The 13,360-nt window shown below is 42.6% G+C and overlaps 1 protein-coding gene across 2 annotated transcripts; it reads right to left on the bottom strand.

Annotated features, from left to right (window-relative positions):
- Positions 1 to 7,881: 7,881 nt before the first annotated feature.
- Positions 7,882 to 9,285, bottom strand: LOC117841961 (uncharacterized). Of its 2 annotated transcripts, XR_004637433.2 has the most exons (3): positions 9,079 to 9,285; positions 8,679 to 8,984; positions 7,882 to 8,117 (listed from the first exon to the last, which is right to left on the bottom strand). XR_004637433.2 is itself a non-coding variant. In XM_034722286.2 (2 exons), exons 1-2 carry the CDS (start codon positions 9,204 to 9,206, stop codon positions 8,756 to 8,758), a joined length of 357 nt encoding a protein of 118 aa, XP_034578177.1. In that variant the 5' UTR covers positions 9,207 to 9,284; the 3' UTR covers positions 8,572 to 8,755. The 2 variants fall into 2 exon arrangements, 1 of the variants encoding a protein (XP_034578177.1); XM_034722286.2 differs by lacking the exon at positions 7,882 to 8,117 and having other exon boundaries at positions 8,572 to 8,984; positions 9,079 to 9,284.
- Positions 9,286 to 13,360: the final 4,075 nt, after the last annotated feature.

Here is a 13,360-nt window from a genome sequence, read left to right as displayed (position 1 = left end):
GTCTTGATGATGAGCTTATATACATAATGTTGGATCTATGTTTGCTTAGTATAAGTTGTCAATATAGACCGGTTAATGAACTCAGAATCTCAGCTAAAACATTGAAAGTAAGGACCTAACATAGATGCTTTTGGCAAACCAAACCCCTCAGCCAAAGAGCCTTGCATGTCTAGAAGTGGTGGAGTAGTTTTTCACCAATCGGTTAAGTCTTGTTGAGCTTAGAAGCTCAGCCTTGTTTGTGGCATCTCTTTCCAGGTGAAGTTGAAACTTCAGAGCTTGCTACTGGCACTTGGCCGCCCCAGCTCCCTCCTGGGTGGACAGTCGAGTGGGATCCTTCCTCGGACGGCGGGGAATGGGAGCATTGATGTCCTGTCAGGCCTCACCAGGGACATCCGACCCCGACGTTAGCTTCCGCTATGTTTTCTTCTTTCAAACCTTGTAAAACTCTGATTTCAACCAGTGTGTAATGAATTGTTAATCCAATGGTGGATCTGTTGTATTCTCTGGAACCACTCACCTTCGTGTGAGCTATGCTAACTCGGTCCTGTTAAGTGGTTAAATCGGATGAAATCCGACGGCTCATCGAGTTAACTTGATTAAGGCATGAGGATCGCGTGTTAAGCGACTTACCCGTGCTTTAGTTGAGTTAATCCGAGGTGTTCCGCCACACAAATACTCCTCATCAACATCACATCTCTCGAACTCCTTATCACACAAATTATTGTCATGGATAAAATTATGCAATGTAAGACAAGTCATAATGATATGCTTCTGAGTACGAGGTGAGAAACTTGGCATGCCCTTCAAAATATGCCACTTCTGCTTTAAGACTCCAAAAGACCTTTCAATGACATTACGAAGAGATGAATGTAAGAAATTGAACATCTCGTACTTTCCTTAAGGAGGCCCCAAACGATGCCAAAATTCTAGTATATGGTATGTGCTTCCTTTGAAAGGCGCAAGATATCCAATTCGGTTTGGGTAACCCGAGTCCACAAGATAATATTTTCCTACAAAACCAAGTTAGTAAGGTACATAATAATACAAGTATTGCTAACTTGATGAAGGAACCATGTATACCTTTAGGAGGTACGGGAAATGAAGGAAAATTTGCCAATGCATGATTGAGGATACGTGTGTCATGTGTCGAACCCGGCCAACCGGCAACTACAAAGGTGAACCTGATGTCAAAGTCACAAATAGCTAGCACATTCTGAGATGTATATCCATGACGGCATGTGTGGTTAATCAATTCGTCCACTGGCACTACCACTTTAACATGTGAACCATCTATTGCTCCAATTGCACCTTTAAAGTATGGCAAAAAATGATCCTCTCTCACCCTTTGATGCTCCATAGAAAAAGTAGGATCTCTTGGCTTAATGTTGTCCTTAGCTAACTTGCGCAAACACTTCAACACTTCGTGAAACTTCATGTGAACTGTCCAAAGTGACCGTGTGAAACGATTTTTAGCTTGTGAAAAAGATTTTGGTCCTCCAACGATCCACAAAAACATCGCCAATGACTCAATAGATGAAACATTGTTGCTTGAGGTCAATCCGTAGGTAGAGACTAGCAAGTCATGAAGTTTCTCAAAAATCTCGGTGCTCATCCGACATCTTATATAAATACCTCGGATGTGACATACACTTCATCACCCATTGAATTCCAGTTTCTGATGTTTCCCTATATTCACTTTTGTGCAAATACCGCTTAGTATTCAAGTTGCTCATTTCTCCAATAGCACCACCATGCTGTGCAAGTTCAGCTAGCAGTAGTAGTCCTTTTTTCCCATCTTTGGCTACATCTCCCAATCTATCATCCATCTACATGAGACATTAGTATATTAATAATTAAATACAACAACAATAATATATGAAGAAGCTCAACATAACACAAATATACTTGGCATCCCTACATTTTACGAGCTGATGTGTTTAAATTCTTTAGGTTGCAGGCTTCTGCAATCCATGGCATGTGGGAAGAGGTAAATATCTCAGTGTCTGGTTTGCACATATATTACCTTTTAATCTTTTATGCACTATTGAGTCGGAAACAAATGCGAAAACCCAATAACTGAATGCTTTGAGTACTACTCACCTTTTCCCCCTTAGAATTAGTTGTTGATGCACTTAAAACTGAAAAGGCCTCTGAATTTGTAGGAGCCAACTTAATCTTGTCTATAGCTGAATTTGGAATTAAAACTTCCTACTAGCTCTCTCCTACAACTATCTGGTCAAAGTATGCATTTGGTAGGTGATTTCCAATATTAATTTAATTTCTAAATATTTGTAAAGCAACTCAATGAGCAAGATAAGTTGCTCAAGCCGATTTGTTTCAACGCTCAAACTTTTTCATGGTCCAGCTCAATCTAATCTTGCTTGGCTATTTAGAGTTTGAAGCTTGATAGAGTTTGTCATCGCAAGACTTACTTAGATATATGTTTGGACACTGATTTTGCTCATAGTCATTTTGAAGGCTATATGGGATATGGGCAGGCATGCTATGTGAGACTGTACTCCACCACTGATTTTGTTCATGGTTGTTTGGAAAGGCTAAAAAAATTGGACAAATCATGACTCCAACTTAGTAGAAAATCTAAAAGTGGACAAAAAATTCAGATCTTGGGCCAAGGTATTCGATAAATTCCCACCCTGAAACAGTGACCACAGCTGTGTTCTACAACTTAGAGGTTTGTTTGTAATCCTTTACTCCATGTTGGCTATGTTTTATCTCTCCAAAAATAAATATTTGATCTATTTATTTTCTCTTTAACATATACAAATCTATCTCAATTGGTAGCCATTATTTCCTCTTTAATGGAATAAATATTTAATTTTAGAGGTTTTGTGTTTCTGGTCATCATACATGGTTTTGCATGTGACTATTAAACCACATGTCACTTGTATTGTTTATTTTTCTCCTCAATTGTTTGCGCTACCTATCACTCTGGTGTGTTTTGAACTAATCAATTATTTGTATTTACTATTTTGGAAGAACAAGACCCTGGACCCAGTTAAGATGGTACGTTTTGTGTCAAGCAAATTCTGCAGCCAAAGGAACAAATATTTGAATTGGAAGATTTTTATAACTAACAACTACTTTCAATAATCCAGATAGAACAACATAGAAATGAAATGATTATATTCGATTTAATGTTTCATTCAGCTGACTATAAGCAATTCCATTTCATACTAGTATTTTGCAACTCCACTATTGTGGAAATGATGTATATCATGGGATAGGTGAACTACTCTACAGGACCAAGCCTGGCACACAAAAGAAGACAACAGATGTTTGTGACCACCACTTGTTGTCATGTATGGTTTTATAGTCCACCGGACATTATGACTGTAACTATAAACATTATATCACGAATTGGTTGATTGTGGCAATGTGGTTTATTAATTGAATGCACCAGATTAGTGTGGATTCTGGAACAAATTCTTTGTCCTTTAGATTTGTACTATCCTATTCCAGTTCTAATACTTCATTTGAGAAATAGAGATTTAAAGGAAGTATATACATGCACTTCCGAACATTGTGTATTCTTGTTTTATGAATCCTTTTCTACTGTTAAAAAATACAATGTGATAATGTGGTTGTTTCCATACAAATACTTCACTTCTGGGAATTCTCTAAATATAAGATCATTTTTGAAAAATATGTAATGCAGGTAGAGGTTTGGTGGTTCAATAAAAGAATGTGTTTGTGGAATCACCCTTCATGATTTGGTGTTTCAATAAAAGAACTTATGTAATTGGGGAAGATGCGGTATAGTTTCCTTAAGATTTGGTGTTTCCTCTCCATTTTAAAGGAGAGCCAAGTCTTTATAAATCGAAAGTTCTTATTTATTATATTCTTTTAAAGGCAAGTGCATGTTGTGCATGAGTCAAGAGTTGGTACTGAAAGGATTAGTGTCATAAATATTGTTACTGCAAAAAAAAAGTATAGATGAGGTCTCTACTTTCGATAAAACCAATAGGGATTCCTTCCAGAGTACAGTGTTGTTTAAAATTTCTGTGGAGGAAATAGAGGCGGAGAACATGTCCCTTAAAAATTTTTAACAAAGCCTACAAAGAACATGGGCGAGAAGTACTGAAAGAAATACTAAAGGACGCAATTTTTTTAAAAAAACTATTGGACGCAGTGAAGGGCTTTTACAACTTCTAGCTATACATCAATGGAGCAGCTAGACTTCTAGTTATGCATCAACTCAGCACAAGGGCGAATCGGACGCTGCTTTGGCTCGTGAGGATCTCAGCAAACTCGAAGAGAGGGTTGATGTGGCCCTGGGATGGGTATGGCAAGACGAGGATGTGGATGACAAAGGCACGTGCATTCAAGGAAGCAACATTCAAGTAAGGGGATTACCATCCTCTTCCTGTTGCTGGTGCAGAAACAAAAATTATGCATGGTAATTCTTTCTCGTGAGCAATTGAGTATAGATTTTAATGCAAAAAAAAATTTAGGTATGAACCATGATTTAACTATTAAACATATGGGTTTTTTGTGTTTTTTTGTGTGTTCTTGGTTGTGGTAGCCTCTATCCGTGAAGAAATGCTCATCCAGGATAGTTGATACTAGAATAGTAAAATCTGTCAGGTTGCTTTGTCTTTCATGGAGCTCTGCAGGTATGAAACAGTGAAGCTCCAGCTACATGCATGTCATTCACTTCTCTCAATGTCTTGTTGATTAAACAATTTGACTCTTTAAGGTTATTTATTTTTAGTTCACATCAGTTTCAATTATAAATCTTAGAGTTATGCGGACTTAATTTTTCAGCATCACTTTGCTCCATTCTATTATATAGGATTATCATTTTTCAGCATCACTTTGCTCCATTCTCTGATATAGGACTATTGTTCCTAAGGCACGTCTGGTGTCAAGCACATAAGCAGAGCTGCTGTGCGGTGCATAGCGTCTTGGCCACAGCATACAAGTTCTTTCACTAACTTTTGTTTGTCCTGCTCAATTAGTCCTTGCATTAGGTGGCACTACCCTTGAATTAATAGAATGTGTATTTTGTATCAAGCATTTGAGTTCTACCTTTTTAACTCTAAATGATAGTTTCATGTCAATGTCAAATAGGTTTCTGCATGAAAGATGACGAGAACTATTGATGATTTTACAATTAGGTTTACTTTAATATCTTTTTATTTTTAACATGCATACTGATTAACACTTGTATGTAATCTTATTTTATATCACACTTCCACTAGTACTATAAGGAGAGAATTGGAAATAATTTCCATCCAAAGTTACACCCCCTATCCCTCACAGAGGACCCACCTGCCAGGTAAGGGGAGGGTGAAAAGGTGTGACGAAGGGTAGGAGGATAGAAAAAATTGGATGATAGAAAAATGTTTCTGCATATTTTTTTTCACCAAACGCACCTCGTGTACCCGCCATACCCATCCTGTCCCGCCTATAATTTACGTTGCATGTTTCATTTTTCATGCATGCATACCTACCCGCCCCACCCGTCACTACAAGAAATCATCCGATCTATATGACGGGTTCCTGTACCAAGGGTACCCCGACGAAAGGTACCCAAGGCCCTTAATGAACAAATGGGGCCTGAAGCCCAACAGCTCGGAGCACCTCGAAGCAGCCCAAGTATTGCTGCAGCCCACCTCCCGACCTCCCTAGGTCAGTAAGATGGACCGCGACCCAACATACCACTCGACTTAGGAGTGGGACCCACATGGGGCCTGGAGCACTCCACCTACTCTCTAACCAAAGGGGACCGACGTCACTCCCCAGTGCATTGATTGCGGCCTCTGACCACTCCACGTCGACCTGCATACAAGGACATGACTGGCCAGGGAGGCCGACCTCTAACCAGGAGGTCCAAGGGTGAGGCCTCACCCTTCGGACCGCTCCAGGACGATCCGAGGGAGGAGGCCATGTGACCCGTACGCTCACACAGGCACCTGCGTGCGTCATCGTGACCCTCCCCACCATAATGGACCATCAGGATCAGGATAAGGTGGCCACGACAGGCTTGGTACAAGCCCAAAGTACGAGGCAGGGCTCAGGATTGAACCTCACGGCGTTGAGTGGCCGTGAGGACACCCAGCAGATTGGGGAAAAGCTGGGACTAGCGGCACGCCTTGCCCTGGCCGCCGACCAGAGCCCGCCTGACCACTCCGAGTACGGATGTAAGCAACAGTGTCTGTCTTGTTCCCTGCCATGGGGTTAGCGGACGGGATAGAGGCGTGCCTTGGTGCAGGCCATGCCGCGTGTAAGCACTCCATACCGCACAGGGGCTGCCATGACAAACCGTACGGATCCTAGATCGACCATGGAGAACATGGCAAGAGGGCCACATGGGAAGGGCCCACATTGCTAGCTCAGGCCACGTTCCCCGACCATCCCACGCCTCCCGATCTCCGAGGTCGGGAGACCCCCTCCTTTCTTCCAAAGCTATCACCCGGTCCCTAGCCTATATAAGGGAACCAGGCCTTCTCTTTAAAGTCTCTCGACTCCTCAATACACACACACCCATCGCATGCCTACTTGCAAGCACCTTGTTGTAAGCCCCAGTGCACTCGATCCAAGGAACACGACTTCTGTCGAAACTGGACGTAGGGGCTTCCCGAACCAGTATAAACTCTTGTTCTTGTGTGTTAGCCATCGGGAGTGAGGAGAGTGCGACGTATAATCACTAGTCGACGGTACGAAACACCGACAGCTGGCGCGCCAGGTAGGGAGAGTCGCGCACTCCTCACTAGCTTTCGATGGCCTTCTTCGGTTTCAGCACCGACGGCGGTGCCGTCCCGGGTGACACCATCTGTTTCGGGAGCTTCGAGTTCGCCGTCGTCGCCGAGGGTGAGCTAAAGCTCATCCCAACTTCTTCTCGACCCAGACCTTCTGTTTCGGGAGTCTGGACTTCGTCGCCGACCAGTTTGGTCGCTTGCGCCTCCACGAGGAGGGGCGCCCCACTTAGCCGGAGCTGATGGAGGCATCGTCTGGTGGCGATCATCGACTACAACGCCCTCATGCGTTAGATCGATGTGCACCTCGAGGCGGACCTCGAGCCCAGATCATAGGATCACTGTATTCAGAGGTCAATTCTCTTTCTTTGACCTCCCACCGTTGACGACATCCCTTGCTTCTCGCAAGAACGGCTCCTCGGTGCCTGCGAGCGCACTTTCTACGCGCTGGCCATATTCTTCACCCAACTCTCATGGGAGGCCCCACTCCCACCGGAGAGCGAGTTCTGGGTGCCCTGTAACAGCACTAGTACATCAAAGTTGTAAGAAGGGGGCAAACACGAACACATTCAGAAGAGAAATTGAATTGAATTTACATATACTTCGCTGACCTCCTGGTGTCGCATTTGGCTCCCAGAGAAAGATTGCTGCTGTTCTTTAGAGTTGGGGATTTTGGAGCAGTCCTCAGAGTGATGTTTGGGTTTTGTGCTGTGGAAAGGGGAGTCATGATATGCGCCATTGCTGCACTGGCGCCGTACAGCAACTGTGGAGTTTGCTGGGAGCTATGACCATTAGCAGCAGCGATGCAAATGCAACCAAGAGAGGAGATAAAAATGGCCCCACACGTGTTATGTCAAGTTCCCATTGGCTGCACCGTTTGAGACTGGATAAGGCACTATAACATATACAGCATATGCCAAGGAGCTGCACCCATCGCTTTCTCATCAGTTGTAGCTGAATCCGCAGTAGTTTGTTGATTTAATTTGCACACGTGTACGTAGCAAAAAGTTTGGATTTTGGTTGTGCTCCTCACTCCTCAGTTAGCTGCTTGGCTGGATAATGTCTCGCATTGCCTCTCTCTCAAGTCTCAATTCAAAAGCAGGTCTTTTTTTTAATAATGGAAATAGTTCCGGCTTCATCCATTATATTTAACAAAAAGAAATCAGTTCACACATTATTAAACGTAATAGACCAATGCTACATGCACCACCACCACCGCACAAGTTTTAAATAGAACATCCAAAATTTCATAAGCCAATTCGTAAACTAAACGTCCATGGGAAGCAAAAAAGCAAAGAGCCGATGTCTCCAGTGTGCTAGATCATCATCTCCTTTTATCTAATCACTGCGCTGCAACAGCGCCCACTGCCGAAACCAATGCGTTCCCCTGAAAAGAACCTGCATAAAAGTTTTTGGTTGGCATTTATCAAAAACAACATCATTTCTTGTGAGCCAAATTGCCCAACACAAAACCGCTGCCCCTGTCAATAAGTGTGGGTTTGGTTTCTACCCCACCTGTTGTAACCATTGATGGAACAAATCCTCAAAGTTCAATGGTGGTGCAATTCAAAAACAATATGTACCGCACACCACAGTAATTTGACGTAGGAACACTCAAAAAGAAAATGATGGATAGTCTCTTCTTCCATGTGTAGAAAGCCATGAAGCACACACGGTAAATTTGAATATGTATATGTTAAGGTTGTAATAAAAACCCTTCCTTTTTTTTTCAAGAATACCTGACCGTGAAAAATCATTATCCTTCTTTCTAAGTATTCTGGTAACCCAAATCATTTTCCTTGTTTCCCATGGGAAATCCTTTTTATCAAAAAAACAAGAAGTACTGTGTATCTGCATGAACTATGAAGCCGTAAATTTTCCAGTGAAAATTAAGCAACCCATTGAAAATTATAAAAACTGGGAAAATTGTGCAACGAAATTATTGATGCAGAAACGCACAGCAGCAGGGCCAGCAGCGAACGAGAGGAGAAAAAGCAGGCTGGAACCAAAGGCTACTTGTTCTGTGGTTCTGCCCTTCACTTATCAACAGGCTTCCCTTTCTCCCTCAACTTGGCCACAGCTTCCTTCATGGCCTCCTTCCTCCTCTTGCTGGCAAGCACCTTAGCCTGCACGCCGCTAACGTTCGGGTCTTTCTTCTCCTCCGTCGGCGAAGGCGGCGGAGGCCGTCTCTTAGACGCAGCAGAAGCAATGTCAGGTCCCAGCATTGCACCAGCACCAGCAGCAATCAAGCCACATACAAGTGCCCTGTTACAGCAATACATCGAAGTTCTAAGAAGGGGAGAAACACAAACACATTCAGAAAGAGAAATTGAACTGAATATACATATACTTCACTGACCTCCTGGTGTCGCATTTGGCTCCCAGAGAAAGGTCGCTGCTGTTCTTCAGAGTTGGGGATTTTGGAGCAATCTTCAGAATGGAGGTTGTGTTTTGCGCTGTTGAAAGGGGAGTCATGGTATGCGCCATTGCTGCCCTGGAGCTGTACAGCAACTGCGGAGTGTGCTGGGAGCTATGGCCATTAGCAGCAGCAATGCAAATGCAACCAAGAGAGGAGATAGAAATGGCCCCACGCATGTGTTATGTCAAGTTCCCATTGGTTGCACCGTCTGAGACTGGATAAGGCACTACAACATATACTCTCAGCATATGCCAAGGAGCTAGACCCATCGCTTTCTCAGTTTTAGCTGAATCCGCAGTAGTTTGTTGATTTGCACACGTGTACGTAGCAAAAAAAAAAAGTTTGCATTTTGGCCGTGCTCCTCACTTCTCAGTTAGCTGCTTGGCTGAACAATGTTGCATAGCCTCTCTCAAGTCTCAATTCAAAAGCAGGTCTAAGTCGGTAAAAAAAAAATCTACTTCCCTGTGTAGAAAGCCATGAAGCATACACGGTAAATTTGAATATGTATATGGTAAGACTGTAATAAAAACCCTTCCTTTTTTTTCAAGAATACCTGACCGCGCAAAATCATTATCTTTCTTTCTAAGAAGTATTCTGGTAACCCAAATCATTTTCCTTATTTCCCATGGGAAATCCTTTTTATCAAAAAACAAGAAGTACTGTGTATCTGTATGAACTATGAAGCCGTAAATTTTTCCAGTGAAAATTATGCAACCCATTGGCAGGTGCCCAGCGCTTACGCTAATCTCGTATAGCATATCGTACACATCATTTATATGGCACATATTCTTTCTTTTTCTATCTTGCTGCAGCAGGTTAATAAGAGAGCAGAAAACTGTACCATCATGGAGCGAGATATTGTGCACGAAATCCACCATGGAGGTGTTGGGCATGAAATCCAACTATTGGAAACAGCACAATAGAGCCGTATGATATGAGGTTGATGGGTATGCCATCCTGTCTCCAGTAGTACCCATCTCGTCATTGTTCGATGATATAAATCAAATAACCAAAAAGAGCAAAAATACAATCATAAAACTCTTTGTAGAGAAGCCCTGGAGGAAAATGGTCGCATATGGGCCAAAGTAAATCGTGTATTAGGCCTACTTTGTGTAATGTATGACAGGGTTCCATGCATTTTTCGTTTGTTTTCTTGCTTTCCTCTACTGATTTTAATCGTACTGAATAAATACTAGACATGCATACCTCCACGTGATTGTAGCCATGATCACCTAGACTGAGAAGAGAGAAACTTCACTTTAGTTTGTTTTCAAGAATGAAATGTACACATGCTATATTTATCTGAGACTTGGTAATTAATGTACTAATAAAAATTAAAAACCGAAAGCTCTAGCTTGTCATCTTGCGCTACACACAAGAAGGGTAAACCCAATCAACTCGAAGTTTATGGCCGGCGACCTCGTAGCCATTGACCTCGTCGACGGCCCTCTCTCCATCCGCACGTTTCTTGAACACCAGAACGGCGAACCTCATGCGAGTCTCAGATTTGCAGTGGCAAATGTCATTGATATAGCTCCGGGATGTCCCATTCCATGAAGCCCGGCGGCAGGTTGCTCACGCGTATGAAGCACCGCAAGAACTTGCGATGAGCCAGGGAGGTGATCCTATGTTGTCCAGGGCCAGGGCGGCATTCTCCTCCGCATTCTTGACAATAAAATCGCCCATAGATGTAGTTGTAAGGGCATAAGCGCTCTCGATGGCTCGACATTCCACTGATGTAACAATTCAATTGACCTGGAATCCTCGCGTAGGCCCTCCGGGTAAACCAAATCGTCCTCGCCTTTGATTCTGTTGGCACAAACACAAATACTACCTCCGATTCATTTTATTTGCCGTTTCACGCCAGGCCACAAAAGATTCGTGCTGGCAGCTAAAAGGGTTACGTGCTGGCGGGCCGAGCACCCGCTAGCAACTTTGAGCCAGCATAAATGACGGTGACCCCTCTGTGTTGGCAGGTGGTTACATCACCCGCCAGCACAAATTGTTTCTGTGCTGGCGGGTGGTTATGCCACCCGCTAGGAATATTTATTTTTCTACCTTATATATTATTTCCTGTGATTTATTTATAATTTCTATTTTCCGCCAGTTTTTAGCAATCAAATTTAAATATGTATCTCCAACCACGTAACAACGAACTTAAATAATAAATAATTCACATTATTAAAAACTGCATCGTACATCATAGATAATTCAAATTATTCAATAAATTTGAATAATAAATAATTCACATAATTCAACGTTCGGAATAGAGCTATTCTTTGCCACGCTAATATTCAAACTACTTCGTCCATCTACGTAGACCTTTGCAATCATCCGCCGTCAACACGCCATTTGGATCAAAGAATTCTCCTTCCTCATGACAAATCTCGTGTTGGATGAACCTTTCGAGCGCCGCCTTGCGAGGTTCGATCCTAGGCATCTGCAGGTATATAGTAAATGAAGATTAGGATGGATTACCATTATAAAGTTAGCACATGGCAGCGTATAAGAGACTTACGTCTTCGGGGTTCGTCCGGTACCTCCCATTGTTTCTGAGGAACTCGCACACGTAATATTCGCATAGCGCAGTATCAGAAGGTTGCCTCTGGCACTGCAATCAAATAGAAAATGATGAGTTGTTATAAATGACAAGTCGACATTATATGAAAAGAAACCAAGTTTTTATGTTCTTACGAATCTATGTGTTATTCTTTTCATCATTTTCTTCCTATTTTCAGGGTATTCCCCGCCTTTCATTATGTAAAGCTTGTGCGCACTTTGAGAATATAAAGACAAGAGTTAATAATACAACTTAGATGCATAGAATCTCAACATGCATTTAAGTATTGTCAAGGAATGTCTTACTTTTGTACAATACCTAGGAATTCCTTGTAACTATATTTGGTAAATCTAGCTGAGTCGAGGATCACTGCAAATCCTTGCTTGGGGTAAATACATATGCAAATCCAGTGGTCTCTGCATTATATTAGAATAATTTATATTATAGACGGCATTAATTAGCACCAAATATATAAATAGCAATTTAAACTAGCTAGCTTACCAAAAATTGTAAGCTCTCATGATATGATTCTTGTGAGCCTTTTTCCTCGTTACTCTTGCAATGTGCACGGACACTTTGTGCATTTCAGCTCTATGGACTTTTTGCTTTATAGCAATTTTCTTGCATCGATTTTTGCTTTGACCCTTTCATTCAATTTGAACTTGTGCTCTGGCTCGCTAATTCGTGTTGGGTCAAGGTATGCTACTGAGAACCTGCCATTCGTCGATTCTTCCTCTTTCCATTACATCCTGCAGAATAGGTAGTCGCTCAGGTAGTTGACACATAAAATATATACATATGTACGTAAAACTCGTGTATGTGGTACATGTGGACTTACAAGCACCATACAGTAATGAGCTGGACGTCAAGATGTTGATGACGGTAAAGTACGTGCAAATCCTCAAAATCAATCACAATCTCGTAATCGAGAGCGCCAAGGAAAATCTTTTTTGGGATACGCGTGGTGATTGCTCGAATGCCTTACTTCATTGCGGCCATGATCTATCCATGCAGCTTATTGAGTTCCCATGGGCCGTCCACAAGATCCCACCGATACAAGAATAATTTGCCATGCTCATATTTATCTGGGACTTCATCTGATACAAAGAAATTGAGGTTTTCATTTATTTCCTTTTACCGAGAGGCGCCGCAAGCTACAAATTTCTCACCGGAAGATGAAGCCTTGTTTTTCAATACATTTAAGAACTTGTCGACTTCTGTTTATGGAGTCTTATAATCATATGTACTGACCATATGAGGTACCGCTGACCTTTGGGGAGGTGGAGATGGTGGCCTCGGCGATGTTGGATCAATAACTGGTACATCATCTACCCGTTCATCACCTTGGAGTAGTGATGTCCATTCTCCTCAGTGACACCTTCTAGAACAGGTGATAGCGGCATTGGATACTCGCCCTCATTGATAGCTCCCTGCACACATGATTGAGTCGGCTGCTCGCCCTCATTGGTAGCTACCTACACATGTGACTACGTCCGCTGCTCCGTGTCAACATTTGACTGTAGCATGGGTTCATCTTGACTCCGCTGTGAGGTTTCTAGCGATGCATTAATATTCAGAACGATATCCTGGGGATACCACAGTATGTACCCTAGGGCAATGTTGATGACATCCCTCAAACATGCCCAGAGTGCTCCGCGGTTC

Source organism: Setaria viridis, chromosome 2 (assembly GCF_005286985.2).
Source record: "Setaria viridis chromosome 2, Setaria_viridis_v4.0, whole genome shotgun sequence".
Taxonomy (NCBI): domain Eukaryota; kingdom Viridiplantae; phylum Streptophyta; class Magnoliopsida; order Poales; family Poaceae; genus Setaria; species Setaria viridis.
This window is presented reverse-complemented; position numbering and strand designations above follow the sequence as displayed.

What these genes read in the sequence shown, in the direction of transcription:
- LOC117841961 (XM_034722286.2), bottom strand. Translation starts at nt 9,206, where the DNA reads ATGGCGCATACCATGACTCCCCTTTCAACAGCGCAAAACACAACCTCC. An exon ending in GCCAAATGCGACACCAGGAG is followed by an intron (nt 8,985 to 9,078) that starts GTCAGTGAAGTA and finishes TTGCTGTAACAG; the next exon opens with GGCACTTGTATGTGGCTTGA.